Source organism: Rousettus aegyptiacus, unplaced genomic scaffold (assembly GCF_014176215.1).
Source record: "Rousettus aegyptiacus isolate mRouAeg1 unplaced genomic scaffold, mRouAeg1.p scaffold_m13_p_16, whole genome shotgun sequence".
Classification (NCBI taxonomy): Eukaryota; Metazoa; Chordata; class Mammalia; order Chiroptera; family Pteropodidae; genus Rousettus; species Rousettus aegyptiacus.
In genome coordinates this window covers 28649990-28670895 of record NW_023416291.1, presented here as the reverse complement: position 1 = coordinate 28670895, position 20906 = coordinate 28649990, and the positions used below count along the sequence as shown (strand labels likewise).

General features: G+C 36.9%; 1 protein-coding gene across 4 annotated transcripts in view; it reads right to left on the bottom strand.

The window, feature by feature from the left end:
* CDCA2 (cell division cycle associated 2) overlaps nt 1–20906 on the bottom strand; it is a 40138-nt gene that overhangs the window by 11411 nt on the left and 7821 nt on the right. For all 4 annotated transcript variants that reach the window (XM_036233625.1, XM_036233626.1, XM_016148170.2 and 1 more), the window contains 9 exons: nt 19866–20016; nt 18480–18676; nt 17204–17291; nt 12371–12570; nt 10251–10335; nt 9550–9794; nt 5960–6038; nt 4846–4934; nt 3826–3963 (listed from right to left, as the gene is read on the bottom strand). In XM_036233625.1, the coding sequence (XP_036089518.1) occupies nt 3826–3963; nt 4846–4934; nt 5960–6038; nt 9550–9794; nt 10251–10335; nt 12371–12570; nt 17204–17291; nt 18480–18676; nt 19866–20016 (1272 nt within the window). The remainder of the gene's footprint in view (nt 1–3825; nt 3964–4845; nt 4935–5959; nt 6039–9549; nt 9795–10250; nt 10336–12370; nt 12571–17203; nt 17292–18479; nt 18677–19865; nt 20017–20906) is intronic.

Here is a 20906-nt window from a genome sequence, read left to right as displayed (position 1 = left end):
TTCTAGATGAATTCTTCCATCGTCGAGTGCTTCGTATTGTTTAAGATTTCTTTACACTTATTTTTGTCCTTAGGATATATCCCGCTGGGATTTTTCAAATTTCTAAGTATGAGAAAACTCTTTGTGAGGTTATGCCACCAACTTGATATACACTTAGATAACTTGTTTCATTTTGTTTTCAATTTCTAGAGATTGTTCTTTTACCCAAATTTCATTTTAGAGTCACATGAAACATTTACACAGTTCAATGTTGCAGGGAAAAAAGACAGTCAAGTAAATATAGCTTTCATTCCTTCCTCTTCCCTCCTGTTGCTCCTCCCTATAGGTAGCCAGTTTTTGTTTTTGCCTTATTCTCCCACTTTTTTTTTTAATTAAAAAGTTTTTGTGTGTGTATACACATGTATTTATTATTATTTTAAAATGTTCTCTATTTTCTCAGATAAAAAAGCTAGTATATTAGTTTGTCAGACTAGCTGCTGTAACAAAACAACAGACTGTGTGGCTTAATCGATATTATGTTCTCACAATTCTGGAAGCTAGAAGTCTAAGACGAATGTCTTGGAAGGGTTGTGTCCCCTGAGGCCACTCCCCGGTACACAGATGGCTGCCCTCCTGATGCCCCTTCGCAAGGTCTTCTCCCTGGGTGTGTACTCTGGTGTCTCCTTTTGTGTCCAAATTTCTTCTCAAAAGGATACCTGTCAAGCTGGATTAGGAACCATTTTAAGGGCCTCGTTTTAATTTAAACATCCCTTTAAAGGTGCCATCTCCAAAAACATTCCCATCAGAAGAGACCTTCTCCCTTTCCTTGCTCAAATTTGGACTGGCTGATCTAGGCTGGCTGAACAGCTATCATCAGAGATTTCTCTTGCATTGCTCTCTTATATTATTACATCCATGATGTCTTGAATTCTCAAGCTTATTTCCTGATTTTGCTTGAGTACCTCCTCCAGTAATATCCAAAGAAAAACTTTCAGAGTCCTGGAAATGTCTGAATGTGTTTACCTTGTATTTTACACTTAATTAAATTTGGCTGGATGTAGAGTGCTGGGGTGATACATATATACTTTGTTCCACAGCTTTAAATATCCCGTTGAGTATTTTATTCAGCATCAGACTTTTCTTAAACTTGGTACCACTCTACTTCCTAGTAGGTAAACTTTTCTCTTTATCCTTACTGCTTAATTTCACGAGGACATGTCCAAGTCCTGGTGTTTTTTCATTGTTTTAGGCATTCAGGAGGCCCTTTATACCTGAAGATTCCTTTCTACAGTTCTGAAAAATCTTCTTTTGACAATTTCTTTCACTCTGTTTTCCTTTTCTGAGATCCCTATGAAGTCTCATAGATTGGTCTTCCATGTCTCTTATTACTAGTTTGTCTCTATTTTGCTCTCCCTTCTGGATGACTCACCTTAATTTCGTTATCTGGTCTGACTACTAATATGTTTCACAAATACTTTCTCGCCGCTCCTTTTTCCCAGCATCCTCTTTTTAGTTTGTCGCAGATAATATTTTCTTAAATATGACTACATCTGAATATTTATCTTTTTATAAAGTTTCATTACCTGAAAAACAATTCTCCCTGAGGTCAGTTTTTCAACCATTTAATATTGGCCTTTCATGCAGCTGGTTCTACTCAGTTGTCTGATTCTTAAGAAAAGATTGGAAATCGGTACGGGTTTCCTCTGCTTTCCCGCTGTCTCTTTCCTGCATAGCAATTTCTACTCAAGACTGTGTAGGACACAGAGGGAGAATGAGGCATGTCAATTGCAGGCCTTGCTTTAGGGCAAGAGCTGGCTGTTAAGATTGTGGGACTTTCCAAATATCAGAATAAAGGTTTTAACCTAGATGACAACATCTGTTCTGAGCTTCAAGCTGGGAGAGCGGGGTCGGCTGCTGACGGGTGAAAATTGTTTCTCATATAGGACTTCAATTAATCTGTTTTTCACTAGCACCTCTCACTCTCACCATCCACTGTGTCTGCCAACACTGGGCCTGGAGTCCCCTGGGGTTCTCATGGGCGGGCGGGCGCCAGGCGCCTCTCTAGCTCCCTCCTAGCACATTCTGAGCTGTAAATCTTTCCACCTCTTTTATCTGTCGACATGCTCCCATCTGCTTTGTCTTCTAGAAATTCACCAAAGGCTATCATCTGTTGCTTAATACTCCTACTCATTTCCTTCCTGTTTTCATTGTTATTCTAAGCCTATTCCTCCTATTTTATTAATTATTTTGATTCAGTAGGGTCCTTGGAGAGGTTGGAGCAAAACTTAATACTCGACGACCTTTTTTGAACTTTCCGGTAATTGATTTTATGTGAAGTAGTAGATATAGATATGAGGGAAACCAATTTCTAATGCAATAAAATAAAATGTATGCATACTTTTAAACTAAATGTATATACTTTTTTACAGCAAAGGGCTCTTTCAAAGGAGTATGTGACCTAAAAAAGGGGACTGAATCAGAAAAACACCCAGTTTCTTCTGACTTGTTTGTGCCATGTTTAAACCAAGCGAGGAAACAGTTTTTGTTTTACAGTGCAGAAACGAAATTTACTAACCATTTTGGGTGGTGTATGTTGGGGTGAAATTGAAGTTTAGTTTTGGAAATGTGGACATTTTTAGGTGTTTATCGGATGGTTTGAGAAGAGATGTCTAGCAGGTAGGTGAACATACATTTATAGATCAGAGAGATTCAGGAGTTATCAAGCATGCCACGTATAAAACCATCCAGAAAATACACAGTTTGAAAGGCCAAAGAATAGAACACTGGGTAACACAAATGTCTAAGTATGGATGGAAGAGAATAAACCTTTAATGGAGACTGTAAAAGAGTATTTTCGACAACTTCAAGTGCTGGTGAGATGTTGAGTAAGAACAAGACCTCAAAGGATGCGCTGGATTCTGGTCACTAAGTTACTAAATAACCTGGAAAAATAATTAAAGTGAAGTGGTGAAGCGGAGAATGAGACTGCAGGGCAGATAGTATGTGGAACAATGGATTTGCAGAAACACCTGCTGGGAGTCCCTCCAGCAGGGATGTCGGATGGGGAGGGGATCACGGTTAGGTTAATTCAGAGTTGAAGTGGAATGAAAGCGAAGAACTGAGATTATCCACAAGAGTGGTTGATAACACCTGGGGGTGGGGGCGGCAGTGGTTTTAGGATGAGAAAGGAAACTGGAAATTAAGGGATATCTAAAAGCTTGAGGGTAAAAAGAGAGCCAGATTATTAGAACTGGCAGGGCAGCGGCATGAGTAAGGAAGTAAGAGCACTGGATGGATAGCGGGTCGGGTCAGAGAACGGGACATATAAATGCACATTATTAAAAGTGAGAAGGGTTTAGCTATTAACAAGCTCGGGGTGTGGCAATGGAAGGTCCAGATCATGGAAGGGAAGGGGGACTAGAAACTGGGTTAAGGGGCTAGATCGGCTGTCCATTAAGAGATGGTGAAGTCATCTAAGCCGGGACAGGCCTTGACTTGTTGAGGAAGACTGAGAGCTTACTTTCCAAGTTCTTCCTCAAACATGAGGAAGTGATCAAGCCACTGGCAGAACCAAGGTCAAACAAGTGGCAGATAGTACATTCATTCCTGACTAGGAAATCTGAGGCATCCCCACATAGGGTGAAGTTAGATTAGATTCAGAGATAAGAATCAATTTAGCATTGGAGTGCAGATAATTTACTGTTCTGGATCCGCGGAACACAAGGAAGAAGATGCAAAAATGGCCCTCAGGTAATTAACTAGAAAAATTTTGTTTGCATGTTTTCCTAACCACACAACAAAGAAATGCACTTCTACTCTTCATTGTATCTTTAAACACACACTCACCCGACTCTTTTTAGGAAGTGTTCTGTCGGTGTGCTCGCTTTCTTGACATTTCCTCCTCTTAATTTTGTTTTCTTTACAAGGCTGAGCTTCTGTATTCAATAAACTGCAAACACTCTCTTCTGAAAAACTGCTCAATTGCTATAAAGAAAATTTAAAATAGGAATAGCATAAAACACAAGCAGTTATATTTTAGTGTGCGTCCTCCACTTATTTTCCTTTCCATGCTGCTTCTCCCATTCTTATATCCCATTTCCTCTTAATTCACAAGTACCATTAGAATTATTTTAACCAACCTAGCACCTCAAATGGGAGAAATAGTAATTACAAATTTTTGATCTATCCAACAGACCCAGAAATATATGCACTCTGACCAATTATTTTAAGGATGAAAAATGAAGCTTAAGAATTAGTTGATTTATTCATTCATCAAAATATTTATTGAGCATTACTGCTGTTGGGCTATGGGGAAAAAATCTATTAGATTATATAAGTTTGAATTCTGGGTTTATTATCCAATAATATCAGCCTAAAATCCTGTAACAGTATACTACATGTTTATACAATATGATGCACAAAAATCCAATTTTATCTAATTAATAAAATAGCAAAGGACATGAATTCATTGAAAATTATGATCATACTGAAAATAGCTGAAACCTTGTGTTAAAAAACCACACAAAACAAAGTACAGTTTTAAAAAAAGATTACATTTATATCATTTTCTGGCTCTATTATATTCTATTCTTCTTCACTTTGTACGTCAATAAAATTCATAAAACTCCACAGATCTCAAAAAGCTTTCAAACAGAGTACCTTCCACATTAACACAAACTCTCAAGAATTAAAACAAAATCAGGAAAACATTACTACCCTGGGTTATGTACCAGGGAGGATACAGTATTAGCATTTAATGACGCTAATCAAACTACGATTTTACCCATAATCATTTGGTCATGAAAAAAGAAAAAAAAAATCTATTGCAAGATTTAAAAATACTTTGCACTAAGTACAAACACTTACGGTTCTTCTGTTGGAGGTCCGTGTTCTTCTACCTCTCTTACAGGAGGATATTGTCTCATGGTTATTTGAAGAACTGTAGGTATCCATGCCTGATGAGCCAGACACAAGCAAGATTTGGGTAACTAACAGAAGTTATAAGATCCACCGTCTTTCAGATCCACTGCATACTCTTTGGGATACTCACCTTTGCTTTATTATCATATCTTAACAGAATACCAAGGCAAATACATTGTGAGATCTATACAAATTTTTCAAAACTTTAAGTTTACTTGACTAACCTAGAAATTTTTGCCACTTTTCATGGAGACTAGAACATATTACCTTGCTAACAGATTAAATTATATTACAATAAATACCCATATTTTTACTCATGTCCATTTACTCCAAGCTACATTTTGTACGATGAAATCGCACTAAAGAGCATTAAAATGATCCTGAAACACTTTATTTTACAAAGTTCGGGAAAATTTTAGTTTGATCACTTTTAATGTTATAAATGAAAAGCAGTATAATGTGTTAAAGAGTACAGGCCTCAGAATATTATAGACTATACTTCAAATTTTAGCTTTAACTAAATACTGAATGTCTTGGATTCTGTGCTAGTAAGCTTGGTTTCTGTCCCACAGCCAATGAAAAGCCATTAAAGGACTTTGACAAGGAGAGAGACATGAACAATGGTTCCCATTCTGTGTTTTCCCCATGATATCTGCAAGCCAGTTTGTCAGGAAAGGACTGAGATCTTTATTGCCTTTGTCATTATTGAAAAAAAGCCAGAGACCTTGGAAAGTACATGTCCCTAAGATGCCACATAGATGTGGATGGACAATTCTGGATATTTAAGAATGACCCTTATGACCAGTATCATTTCAATTGTGCAAACGGTGCAAAGGAGCTTCCATATAAGTTAAATGTGGGTAATTACAAAGTGTGAGACTTGGAATAGAAATGGATGGATAGAGACTTCTTATAAGCTTTTCTATACTATTTGGTTTTTAAAACCAAGTAAGCATTGTTATAATAAAAATGAAAGTTTGAAAAGAAAATAGGAGATTGTTTTGTATACACACGTATTGAAAATGACATTTATGATGATAAGATACACAAAAGTGAGTACCTGAAAGGGTCTCTGATACTGAAGACTTACTAAGAGGACTTGGAACAGCAAATGATACCTGAAGAGGTTCTATGTTTTCCTAAACGAAGAAAAAAAAAAGTAGAAATTAGACATCCTTAATATCAGTGGACATATAAATAATGTACCCAAAATAATAAGGACTTATTTTTGTGGGTGAAATTGTAACAAGTATAAAGATAAGAAATCATGAAAAGATTAAAAATGAAAAAGTAAAAGCATAACAATAATATTGAATATACAGGCAATTATATTTTATATTACCAACCATCTTTAATGAAACTGTGTTTACTAACTATAATCCACCAAAATAAAAATAAAACTTTAAGTGAAAATAGCCATAATGATTCACTAATGTTCATTTTTGGTTTATTTAAAATCCCATGCCCTAACTCCTCTAAAAGTAAATAAGACAATCCATTAATAAGTACCACCTAACATTACAATATCATTCAGGGGAATCTCAGGGTAAAATGGCAATATAAATGCAGATGTCAAACCTTTTCTTTCCCATGTAATTGCCATTATAAAGGTAGCTGTTGGTTTTTACCGATCAATTTATTATGGTGAAGAAAGTCTTTTTTTCACCAGTTTGCTCAGAGTTTTAATCAGAAATGAATCTTGGATGTTATCAAATGCTTTTTATGCATCTACTGAGATGACCATATGTTGTCTTAGTCTGTTCGCATGGTAAACTGCACAGATTGTTTTCCAAATATTAAACCATCTTGGCATCTCTAGGTTAAATCTCACTTGGTCATGATGTATTTTTTTATATGTTCATGAGGACAGAATTCTTTTCTTACAATGTCTGTCTCATTGTTGAGATTGGGAAATATTCCCACCTCTTCAATTTGTCTGGAACACTGTACATAGAATTAGTATTATATCTTCCTTAAATGTTTAGTAGAATTCATTAGTAAAATCATCTAGACATGTAGTTTTCCTTATGAAAGGTTTAACTATAACTTAAATTTCTTTAGCTGATATAGGGCTTTGGGGTAATCTAGTCTTCTTGAGTGAGATTTGGTAGTTTGTGTCTTTCAAGGAATGAATCTAGTTTATCTAAGTTGGTGAATTTATTGGCATAAAGTTGTTCATAATATTCTATTATTCTTTTAATATGTTAGCATGTACAGTTACGTCGCCTCTCACATTCCTTATATTGGTAATTTGAGTAGTCTCCTTTTTTCCTTTATAGTCTGATTAGAAGTTTACTAACATTTTTTTAAATCACAATCTTTTGATTTCAATAATTTTTCTTCACTGTTTTTTTCTACTCATTTCTTCTTTTATCTTTATTACTTCCTTTCTTCTGCTTATTTTGCTTTAATTTGCTTTTCTTTTACTAGTTTCTTTAAGTGGAAGTTGAGATTAATTTGAGCCATCTCTTATTTTTCTATACGGTCTTTAATTTTTGTAAATTTCCCTCTAGGCATGTTTACTTAAATTTCCCTTTAGCAGCATCTCACACATTTCTGTTGTTGTTGTAAAGTGGTTTACAGTTTACGGCATACCTCTTTACCTTACATCACTTTGTGCATAGCCTAAGAACGGTTCCCAGCTTTTATGCCATGTTATTTTCATTGCATATTTTATTTAGGTAGGTTACAAACCAAACCACACTGTTGTTACTCTTGCTTTGAACAATTATCTTTTATGGAGATTAATAATAAGAAAAACAAGTCTATTATATTTGCTTGCATATTTAGCATTTTTAGTGCTCTTCATTCCTTTGTTAGATACAGATTTTCATCTGGAATCATTTTCCTTTTTACTAAAGGACTTCAATGTTTCCTCTAATTCTAAACTGCTATAGTAATACATTCTTCCAGCTTTTGTATGTAAGAAAAAGTCTTTAATTCACCTTTGTTCTGGAAGATAGTTTCACTGAAGGTAGAATTCTAGGTTGATAGGATTTTTTCCCTCTACAAGTACATCTTAGAAGATGTGACTACACGGTCTACTATTTGTCTTTCTTTATGTCATGCATTTTCTCTGGCTCCTTTTAGGCCATTTACCATTGATTTTAAGCAATAATGTGTCTGGGTATACTTTTCTCTTCACTTGTCTTGCATTGGAAACTTGTTGAACATTAGGATCTATGGATTAATAATTTTATCGAATTGGGAAATTTTTCAGCCATTATTTTTCAAATATTTTTCCTGGTCCTCTGTCTCTCCGCTTCCCTGGGGACTCTAATTACATGTATATTATGCCACCTAAAGCTGTCCCAGATCTGATTGTCTGCTCATTCTTGTTCAGTTGTTCCTTTTTTTTCTTCTGCGTTTAATTAAGAATAATTTCTATTGCCACATTTTCAATTTCACTAATCTTTTCTCCTCGTGATGGGGCATCGTTTCCAACACATCTATTGATTTTTAACTGAATGCCAGACATTTTTAATTTAGCTGTTTGGTGCTAGTTTTGTTATTCCTGAGCTTTGTTATGCAATGCAATCAAGTACTTTAATACAAGTTGGATCCTTTCAAGGTCTGCTTTTAAGCTTAGGCTTTTAGCCTAATTCTGTTCCACTAATGAGGCAGTACTCTCCAGAGACTATTCCTGCCCCTGTGTGAGCTCTAGGAATTGTTTCCTCTGCTCCGTTTGGGTAGTTCTTTCCCCACCTTGGGCAGTTTACTCATAAAATCCTGTTAACTCGTACTCAGCTGAAGAGTGAAGCGGGCCCTGTTTTGGATCTCCAGAGCGCTCTGTGCATCTCTCTTCTTTCTGATACTTAGCCCTGTGAACTCCAGCCTCCCCTGCCTTCCCAGACCCCAACTGCATCTTCATAACTCATGAAGACTGCCAGGCTCCACTGAGATAACCCCTCCCTGTGCTGTGGCCTGGAAATTCAGCCCAGGTAGTAGGTGGGGACTCTTGCAGGCTCACCTCATTTGTTACCCCACTCAGCGATTATTGTCTTATGCTGCCTGATGCTGAATGTCTTAAGAACCACTGTTTCGTGTATTTTCTCTAGCTTATTAGTTGTTTCTCATGGGAGTATAAATTAAGTTCTTATTAATCCATCCTGGCCCAAAGTAAAATACTCTTATTTCAAAGTGTAATAGCAAGAGAACGAATGATGCTCCCAGTATAAAAATGAGTAAGGATTTAATAGGTATCTCTCAAGAGAAGAAATTCAAATGGTCTATAAACATGTGAAAAATGTTCAAACCTCACTAATAAACTAAAAATGTTTAAGTCATCTTTTTCTACTAAGCTATTTTAAATAAGTATGGTTAATACACAGGACTTACAAAGGTATGGTTAAAAATAAAATCATTTATACTGCAGCTATGTCCAAACTAGTACATACTCTGGTACATAGGTTCCATGAAATATGCTATGTATAAGGAGTCATGGAAGTATTTTTAATAGAAAACTGGTAATAACCTACCTAGGAAAATGCATTAATTTAAACCACGACACATCATTTAGGCCATTTTATGATTTCAAAGCATAATTATTGCTCACATAAAATAGGCGATTAAAATATAAACAAACTGGGTTAAAATATAAAGAATCTGATTAAAATATAAACAAGTTTGTTCTAAATTTTTCACACTTACGAGATTCTCTCCCTTGTCATCAAAATTTGGCTGAGGTAATGGCTCAGAGACTGGTGACCGTTCAAGCAGCAGGGGACTGGCACGACACCGGTCCCTGTTGCGGACAGGTGTTTCTCCTTTACGTAGCGGCGTATTTGCTGGCAAAGATTCATCAAACACTTCAGGGCTTAGGTCCTCTCCGAAAGTAACTCTCTTCCTCTTCTTCATATTAATAAAGGTTGGAACTTTATAATTTTCTAGACCTTCTAAAGATTATAAACAGAAATATATTAAAAAAATTAAGCTCAAGTTCTTATCTAAAAGGCATGTTTTATCATCTTTTAACATAATTAAATTCAGCTGTTATTGGTATAAAAGTTCATAGAGAAAAAAATTGAAAATGAAAAAAATAAGCAGTATTTCTCATTAAGATATGGTAATAGATTTTAAAGTAAATTTTGCATGAGCATCTTAGAAGTTTACAAGATTGGAATATCAACTTCCTTTACAAGTTTCACCATTAAGCAAAAGTGGATGAAATGGGCAGACCAACTCTGAGACCCTCCAAAGAAATTCCATCCTTCCCAACTGTTCTTCATTCCAATGTTATTTCAGAAGCATCAAGGCATTAGCAGATCACTGAAAATACCACATACTATATCAGATTTTTTATAACAAGACAATGATATCTCCAGACTTCAAAATAAATATGAATTTCTAACCTGCTTTTTGTTCTCTGCAACAGTTTGTAAGATTTGAGATTAAGCTTGGATGAGTTCCATTATCACAGAGGTTGTCACAGTGTTCCTAAATAAAATACACTTCGGTGAATAATTTTACATTTATAAACATGTACAGAGTCATTAAGAATGATAACTGAATCTTTTCCTGCCAAGGGTAAAGACTATAGTACTGCAAATTACCTTTACTTTCATAATTGTTCTGGCTAAATCACCATGGTATTAGCCATAAAGAAAAACTGGGTTCCCGAGATATTACTTTAGTAAACGGTATTTTAGTCCAAAATTAAAGAACAGAAATTCATAGTGTGGGTTAATTCATACCCTCATTTTTGATGAGGCAAATGAAGGAAACTGTGACTGGCTAAAACGACAGTGTACTGTACATGGTGTCAGATGAGGTACACTACATAAATGGTCTGCGGTATAAGAACTGCACTAAAACAAGAAAAAAAAACAAAGAGGTAAATGGTATAATAAATAGGACGTTTTGTCTTTTAACCTTAGGAACCATAGCTTTTATAAGGGTAAAACATCTCTTGTCTATGTTACTATACTCTTAAGTTAGAAATAAGGGAAGAGGGTCCCTCTGTGCTTCTCCAAAAGATTACAGAATAGGCAAGCTGGTGAGGACTCCAGTGTGAGCTCCTTGGAACAGGACAGGGCAAGCTTAACCACAGGCCACTGGGGCGGAGCAGGACCAGGGCTGCGGGCTGGATGAGCATCACTTCCAACTCACCATCTGCTTGTCCAGTCTCATCCTAACACCTGCACAGCCACTGATCTCGACAGCTACTCTTTTCCTCCAGTACATCCATTCCAAGAGCAGCACCATCTCTAAAAATCAGTCCTGCCCCAAACAAATCTCCCCAATCAACTATCTCCTGAGTTAGTTTCATTTGTCTGACTAGGAAAATGCCCATTTCAATATTTGTGAAATAAAATGAACTTGTAAAACAACATTCAAGTTAACTTCTAGATTTATTTTTAATTAAAACAACCATGAAAGTTAACAAACAACTCCAACTGTAGACACCTCCAAACTTTGGGAAGCTTAGTAAAAAGATCATCAGTTGTAAAAGTCTTCATATGATCTTGGTGGGAGGACTTGATGTTTGCTATGTAATACCGTTACTAAGTCTTCTTGAGAAGATTAAATAAACAGAAAAGTTGAATCAGCAGTGCTGTATAAAGACCTAAATCAGCTCTTTAGCCAGAAAAATTGTTAAAATATTTAAAATAACATTTGCACATATATCCATGTAGATAGAAGGTAGTTTAGTTTATTTTAGCTTTAGAAACAGATTAGGCATAGTTGTATTTTAAAAGCCTACGGATTGAAAAAAAATTAGTTTTCATTTGCCAGGCACTAGTGCTAATTTCATATTATTATTCCACTTAAGGCTCAAATTACCCTGTAGCTACTAATATTGTCCTTTATAGATAAGAAAAACAGGATTAAAGAAGGTTAACTCATTTGCCCAGCTCTTAAACCTCAGGATCAGGATTTGAAACTGGGCACTCTGCCTCTGGAGCCCACCCTCTCAGACTTTCATAGCACTTACAGCCCAACTTGGATTTTATTGGATTTTAGCATCAGGTTGTTCTGGGTTCATTTGACAGCCTTGAACCTAAACTTATAAAAAATGGGGCTAATACTTTTCTTAGGATATTACTGCTGCATGTTCATAATACATGTCAGAAGGCCATAGAAAGAATACAGTAAATCCCAGCTAGTTCCCATAAATCTCTTCTGAGCTTAGAGAAAGATGTATTCCTGTAAAAGAGGTATCTGAGACCAAATATGTTGGGTAGAAATAACTAACAGACTCACACATTAAAAACTATGACACTCTTACAAAACAGTCAGTCAACCTATATGAAATTCTACATGCTATATTACAATCTAAATTAATGACAATAAAAGAAGAAAAAGAAGAAACTCTAGATAGTGCTGTAAGTGGGGGGAAAAGGAGGGGGAAAAAATAGGGTAAGACATTTCCTTTCAAACCAGCATGATATTTAACATTTCAGAGGTACTGCTTTTAACCAAAATGATCTTTTTATTCCATTTGCTTTAGGAAATGTAGCTCTACACTTACCTGCAGGCTCTCCAGACACAGCTTGACGGAGGGTTTCTTCAGCACAGATCGAAGTGCTATGGTTGGTGTGCCTCTCTCGCACAGCGGGGTAACTGGTGACCTGAGCCCAGGAGCTGTGCCTGTGCTTGCTGCTGGACGGTCGTCAGGGGAAACAGCATCAGCTGGTCCTCTGCCCTCTATGGAGTCAGCAACGTGCATTCCTTCCAATTAAACATGCAAACATGGGAGGTAGACGACATCTGAGTCAGTTTGTTCTACATCAAAAATGTTATGTATTTGCAAAGGGAATATACAATGAAGAAATTCAACCCAATATATCCTGCTTAGGGAGCAGCATCTGGGATTTCATTTGCAAACAAAAAGAAGACAGACAAGTAGCACTGGTCACAGATTTCCATTCAAATCTAACTACTGAGAGTAACAGTAATAAGGAGTTTGGGCTGCCACGGAAATCTGAGCAGGTACTCATGAATCAGCTACTAACTGTTCATCTGCCTCTACGCATAACACCTACAACTTGTACAATAAAACTAACCTCGACGAAGATAACTGAGCCATTTTACTGCTGGAGTCAGAGGCATTTCAGTATGTAAGTGTGATCGGAGGGAGATTGTCAATTCAAAAAATTAACATAACCATACGTGCCCCCCAAACAAAGCAAGGCTCTCCCCACAAATTTTCTCACAACAGACCCCTGCCTTATGATCAACATTTAACAAAAGTATATTACGTACTTACGATGTGACAGGTGCTCTTCTAGAGAGATACAACAATGAACAAAACATGCAAAGCCCCTATACACTCAGGGGACAGATAGACAATATGAAATAAAATAACTGGGAGGAGTGGAGAGGAGGAGGTAGCCATGCCTGTCAAAGGACAGCACAAGGGATCCTGTGGCAGAACAGTTCTAGATCTTGACTATAGTGTGGTCATATGAGCCTGCCCATGTGATAAAATCACAGGAAACTGAATATACACATAAGTGAGTGCGCGTAAAACTGGTGAAAAATGAAAAACAGTCAGTGGATTGTATCAGTGTTCGTTTCCTGGTTGTGACACTGTATTATAGCGATGCAAGATGTTGCTCCCGACAGGGAGCTGGAGGACAGGTATACTGGATCTCTCTAGATTACTTCTTACGAATGCATGTGAACCTACAGTCATCTCAAAAGAAAAGTTAAAGACATGTATATATAACAACATGTAGTGATATATGCCATTAAGGAAAATAATGTAGAGATACCAGGACACAGTATGATAAGGTGGGAGGTAGATGTTGCTGTTTCGGGTGTTCAGGGACAGCTTCCTGAGCATGAGCAGGCACTTGAATAAAATGAGGAAGTGAGCCATGCACGGATCTAGGAAGAACATTATATGCACAAAGCCAAGTGCGAAGACCTAAGATAGGAACGTACTGGCATGTTACAGGCAGGCAAGGCCAGTGTGAATAGGACAGAGTGAAAAAGCTCAAAGAGAAGGCAAAGGACCCAGTCAGGTGAGGCCTAGCGGCAAGGGTACTGGATACTATTCTAAGTACATTGGGAAGACAATGAAAGATTTTTAAGAAACAGAGTGAAATGTGACTTACATTTTAAAAGGAGCACCCTGTCCACCATATAGAAAAAAGACTGTAAGAAAAGAGTGGGGACAAAGGTAGAAAGAAGGAAAGCACTTAAAAGGTCACACAAAATAAACCAGGCAAGAGGAGATGGCAGCCTGGACCAAGGTGACAGCAGGTAGGAGGTGAGAGGTGGTGAAGGCCAACAGCATTTATTAATAGGACTGCAAGTTGAGCTTAAAAAAGGGAGGTGTCACGATAACTCCACGGTTTTTGGCACTCCAAGCAATCGGGAGAGTGGTACTGTTTCTTACTGAGATGAGGAAAAGAGAGATGAGCAGACTGGGGAAGAAGAAATTATTAAGACCTATTTTAGTATGTTATGTCTGAGAATTTATTAGTCATGCGTGTGGAGATGAGTACAGGCAGGTGGGCACTTAGAGTTCTGGAAAGAGGTCAAGGCCAGATATTTAAATTTGAAGTCGACAGCGCATAGATGGTGAGAATGCTGGTAATCACCTAGGGAGTGAGTATAGAAGGAAAAACAGTTCAAGCATTGGACCTGGAGCATTCAAACATCTAAATGTCGGGATGGAAGAGGAGGAACAAGAAAAATACTCAGAAGAAATGGTCAGTGAAATCGGAGAAAACAAGAGAGAATTATGTCCTGATGTCCAGTGAAGGAACCATTGCTCACAGGAGAGCACGGTCAGCTCTATCTGTAAAGCTTCTGAGACCTCAGGGAGAGGAATATACTGAGAATGACAGTGGGATGGCAACGAGGGGGCTGTTGGTTACGAAGTCCTGTCTGGGGTTGGATCAAGAAAGAATGGGAAACAAGGAGGCGGCCCTTAAAGGGAGTTTTGCTACAGAAGAAAGAAATGGAGTTCTGGCTGGAAAGAAATCCTGGGACTAGGGCAAGTCTAAGATGGGAGCTATTACAGCTCATTGTATGTTAATGGGAAAAATGAAAAAATTCAGAAAAGAGGGGACACCTCAAACAAAAGGTCCCTGTAAAGGGAAGGGGCTATCCTGAAGGGGCTGACCTTAGATAGGCGCCCTGAGGAGCTGTGACAGGAGGGGAAGGTGGAGCACACCTGCACAGAGGCAGGGGGGTTAGTGGCGAGAGGACCAGGACGTTTGCTTCTGACATCTTTTGTTTTCTCGGTGATAGAAGAAACAAAGTTCTGCAAAGCGGCACCAGAGGACATTCTATCAGTCATCCATGGGTAGGGTTGCCAGATCTTGCAAAGTAATATGCAGTAGACCTAGTTAAACTTCAATTGTATCTCAGTACTTATGTACATGCACATTGATATATAAATAAAAGAAAAACAATGCATGGGACATACATATACTAAAGAATTTTTTGTTTATAATAACAAATTTATTGTTTACAAGGAGGGTTGGAAGCTTGAAAGAAAAGAGGTGTGAGAAAGCAAACTGATTAAGGAATGGAGGCAAGTATCCTGCCAAGCAGTGTTGAGGGCTCATGTGAGGTGAAAAACTTGGTGAGGATATCAGTATACAAAATATTAAGCACAGATAGATCTGCGGCAGGAACAGAGAAGGGAAAGAGACCAACCAGGCTGGGTTTCCGGTTAGATGGGTAAAACGGACGAGGTGGACGGGGCGAGGGAAAGAACAAAGGTATTGTGTGGGCTTTTTACTCTCAAACTTGCCCTTAACTAAGTGTATTTTATCCCATCATACAAGATCTTTTCACTCTTCTAAAAGTTGCACTGTCTGAAATATAATAACCTCTGGGGTGCCACCACATAACCAGTTTAAAACACTGGAATTGGCACTAGACTCCTTTAATCAAGGCTTCATCACCTATGGTGGATTCCTCTTTCCGTTTTATACACTGTTTCTGTTTAGAGCTAGTGAGGTGTTAAAATGGGATACACTAGCTCTCGTGATGTTCCCACTTAAGGCAGATTGTATAGGGAGGTGTTTGGTATGATGACAGCTTTTTAATGACCACATTTCACTCATTCTGTAACTACTGTCAAAGAAAATGTCACTCCTAAGATAAAAGTCCATGAAAGTAAAGAAAGAAAACTGGTAAGAAATGCTAAAGGTAAAGGCATCTTATTTCACCTATGTAACAAATTCAGAACCCAGCTCTATGTATCATCCATCCATTGTACGAATGAAATTAAGACATCAGAGAAGATGCGCGCTATATAAAATGCTAAAAAAGGTTCTTTTTCAGGTTGGAGAAATGATACCAGAGGGAAATTTAGATCTTCTGGAAGGAATAAAGAGCATTAGAAATGGTATCTATCTGGGTAACTATAAAAACTATGTCCCCTCAAATACACATATTGTTTAAAGAAAAAAAAAAAGTATCTCGTGCACTTTAAAATTAATATAAATGTAATATAGATAACATCCATACTGGAAAGGACCTGAGTGAGTGGATAAAAAATAGATGTCTGCAGTTTGTAGAGCTTCTACATTTTACATGAAGTTATATAATATTAAATAAGTACGCTGTGAAAAGTTAAGGACGTATGCCACAGTTCTTAGAGTAATCATTAAAAAAATGCAATGAAATATAATTTAAAAGGTAATGGAAAAGTAAGATTTAAAAAAATTTTTTTTTCAAATAAACCCAAAAAAGACAAGAAGAAGGGAACAAGAAAAAAAAAAAAAGAGAGAGAACAGAAAATACATATGATAAAATGGTAGATTTATATCAAACCATATCAATAATGACTTGAGAGGTTAATTAGTTAAATACTCCAATTAGAAGGCAGAGAATCTCAGATGGATTTAAAAAAAGACCCAATTATAAGTCTACAAGAGTTTTTCTTTAACAATAAACACAGGTAGGTTGAAAGTAAACCTAATACATTACTGGTGACTTTCAATCAATACAACAGACTGATTTGGGGGCAGGCTAAGTTTTGAATGTTAGTCCCTTTTCACATACTTAAAAAACAACAACAACAAAAAATAAAGTGTAGTGTCTTCTCTAGCAAAACAACTTGTTCTTATGTTCAGAGAGCCTAGTCTTTAAAATACATTCTATGAGTTTGAAAATATTTCACTGATTCTTATTGGTAGCAGTTCAAAGACAATGTCTCCTCTCATATAACAAGAATTCTGAAACATTTCTACAAGATCATGAGCTCCCAAAACATAGGGAACTGTTCCAGTGTTCCCAAATTTTAGCATATAGGTACATCAACCATAAACTTCTACTGAACAAAGGTTTCAGTGGGTGAAATGCCACATGAACTATGGAAAAATTGACTACATACCACTTGAAGCCTCTGTGAGCTCTGACTCTGTGAGCTCAGACTCTTCAACTAAATATCCGGACTGCTTTAAATCAGGTTTGGAAGATTCCTTGGGAAAAAAAAATATAGAGTACAGTACTATCAAATCTTACTACTTATAGGATTACTGACATCTTTTAAGCAATTGCCTTCATTACCTAGTTGGTACAAAAGTACATGGGAATGTAACTCAAAATGGAATATTTGTTCTAACTGCATCCATCCTAGACATCCTACAAATTTTCAGTTTGCTAGGAAAAGTCTATTGGACACATTTTGTTGCCTTGTTTGGCAGCTAGAAACTATGTTAACTGCATTCATTAAAGAGGAAATTCTCAAAATAACAGAACATGTTATATCATTACTAGTCAAACAACAAAAGATATCAAGAGCTAGGATAGGAAAATCATTCATGGCTAGAATAGAAAACTCACTCATGGGCCCTGAAGAATCTTTAATGAATATCAAACATTTATACCAGTTCAAATAAGATTATTAGGACTACTGAATCCATGACAAAGAAGATGAAAAAAACGTTTCAACTCTAATGACCTTAGGTGTCTCCTCTCACTAAAGAAATGGAGGCCAGCTCCATCAAACCAAAGCAACGCTATAATGCAAGAGCCAAACATGAGGGAACCAGCTTCGTTTACACTTGAGTGAAGGTCAAGGCTTTCATTAGCATTATTTAATTCATTTTGGTCTTCTGATAATCTTGACAGGCTTTAGAGTTACCAGCAAAAAATATTCCCAGTTACCTGGAAGAAGTGAGCAGAGTGAAGGAGCAATTGTTAAATAGCACCCTACTTCCTAGCCAGTATTAAACCAGCTGGGGCGGCAAGGCAGAAGTGCGAGGCCTGAGGAGTACAGCCCTGTACAATCGTCATCTAATTTACCAGTTATGTGTAAATAACCCACTCATATATCTGCCTCCTTCAGCAGACAGAAAGCTGCTCAAGTCAGGACTGTGACTTTGTTTTACCATCAGCATCTGGAGCAACATCTCGCAAGGAGACCACAGAGTGTAATCTTTTCATAAAATCTTTTTCATGATCAAAAGCAACATATCAATCAAAACTGTCTAATAACCAATATGCCAACCAACAAAAATTAATAAGTAGGAAACACACACACACAATTTAAAACTCAGCTACAATATAGCGATATGAGGTACTATAACTGAAAAAAGGATCTTGACAGTCTTGCCTTACCAGGAAACCTAAGCTTCATTTTCTTATGTTTCCAGTAAGTGAATTACCTCACAAAGATCTGCAAGAGAAGAAGCAACAGCACATGTTTTGCCTGTGTTGGGAAGAGCATCGATATTGACGATCTGGAGATCATCTGCATTAGCTGGATTTTCATCAGAGTTGCTCCGTGAAGTCGTTCTCTGACGTTTGGATAACTGCGCAGGGAACTCTGACTGCTGACAGTCACCAAGACTTTCCTTTTTGGCTATACACGCAAAACAAAGTAAAAAAATAACAGCGGTATAAATATTTTCTTCCTCAATATCATCTTACAATTTTGTACATCATCGTAATTTTAGTAAAATTTAACCCTTGAGTCTAAATACTTCAACAATATAAAGAAAAATATAGCATATTTTTTAATTCAAAAAAAAGAAATCTAATGGAAAAGCAAGAGAACATGAAAACTAAAAAGATAATACAAATTAGAATTTCTTTCGGGCTTAAAAAAGTACAGATAAACATTGAAACTTATACTTATGAATATTTTAAAGGATGTGGTTATGTTCTAATATTGGTTCTACTTTGATCGTGTAAGATTTTATGAAAAATACAGCCACAGGGTGCCCCAGTTATTCTTAGCAATCAAAAAGAATTTTAGGGTCTACAGAATTATAATAATCATGTCATTAAAATATTTTAAAACTCAAGTAAAAATTGAAGAATAGGTAAGTTACAAACTACAAATACAAAATAGTGAGGCAGGTGAATTAGACTTGTCTTGAGCAGCAGTGTACTTCACACAAGAAGTATTGAAATGTGCTTGATGATTCAAGATGCCAAAATTAAATCATTTCGAACCTTGCTCAGGGTGCAAAGCACCAGAGGTATGATTATGACGATTACGGTAAGGCCAAGATTTATCTAATTCTGATGTCTGAAATACTTTATAATTGGAAAATCGAAGGTGACAGAAAAAAATAACCAAATGCATTATTAATCTAAAAGTTATGGCAAAAAATATGGCAGGCTACTAAGATGTCATATTAGATATATCTACTTATATTGGGGTGAGTGTTTGGTATTCATAAAAATACTTGCCAAAATTAATAACAATCCTCTAAAAATCGAGGTTTGTACACTTAAATTTGCCACATGGCCTATCTAAAAATGAAATTAGCTAATCAGCTCTGATATTTTTACAGAGCTGATTAACTGTGGCCATGTGGAAATGGCCTAGGAATGTTTGATATTGTTTTTTTTTTTTCCAAGAGAAACCAGAAATCCAGGTTTTTGTGTAAAAATGTCCCAAATTTTAAACGTTAGGTTCCACTTAAAAAACAATTCTGCTCAGAAAGGCTGCTTTTGCACCATGAAACTAAGTCTTTTTTATATCTCGGAGTCCTGTCTGAATAAATGCAGGAGCCCAGATTGACTGAATTCTTTCTACTCACTCGAGCCTATTGTCTCCAATTTCTCTGTTGCCTCTGAGAATCCAGGACGGTCAGTCATTTTCTCCTCTTCGTTTAGGGAATGAAAAGCCAACTGGAAAGCAGACATTCTTTCTTTTAAAGAATTAACATTTCGATACAATACACGGCTTCCCTGTTAAAAGACAGAAACATAGATGGTAGTATAAACCAAATCAAAGTTTCTATATTCTAGGCCTATAACCATTGAATCCAAAACTAAATAAACAAAGGCTTCTAGAAGACCAGAGGTAATAAATTAGTATAGCAGAGCCTCTTCTCTCTGAGATCATACATTTTTAGTTTGAATATTTGGTGTGCTGCCATCATCTTAATCTCCCTCTGCTCCTCCTCCAGTTTTTAGCAAAACCTGAGCAAACAGGAATAGCTTTGTGGTATGTACACATGTGTATGAGTCGCTCAATACTGATAGCAATTAGTCCACAGAGGAGATGAGTGACGTCTAGAGCTTTAAAATGGCACTCAGGCAAACACATAACCAATTATTTGGGGCCTAAAAACTCTTAAAAGGATTCTTTCTGAAGGGCTTAAGGGCTCTCTTTCATAACTTAGAGTTCATAACCTGAGACAGCCTCAGTGAATCAATGTGAAAGGTCTGCTAAAAATATCCACTGAAAATTATCTGCATGATGCATGGTACATGTAAGTCTCAAGGAACCTAGTAAAACCCAAGCCACTAGTCTCATTACTCGACCTCGTCCATACATACCCTCTCCCAAGGAGGCAAGAACAAGTCACGGATGTTTCCTAGTAGCTCAGACACCCATTCTCACATTTACCCTCTTCTCTTTTGGCTCTCCCCAGCTAAATTTTCCCCATTTCATGGGACCCTACAACCTGAAGAGCTGAAAGCCAGCCATTCACTTAAAATACAAAGCCGAACAGTTAGATGATCTAAGCACAGGAGCTCTCTACAGACTTTGCTAAAAGGGTTTCAGCAAAAGATTCACAAAATGAAACTGATACAAGCAGGGATGGAAGTGTCAGAATAATGGAAGTAATATA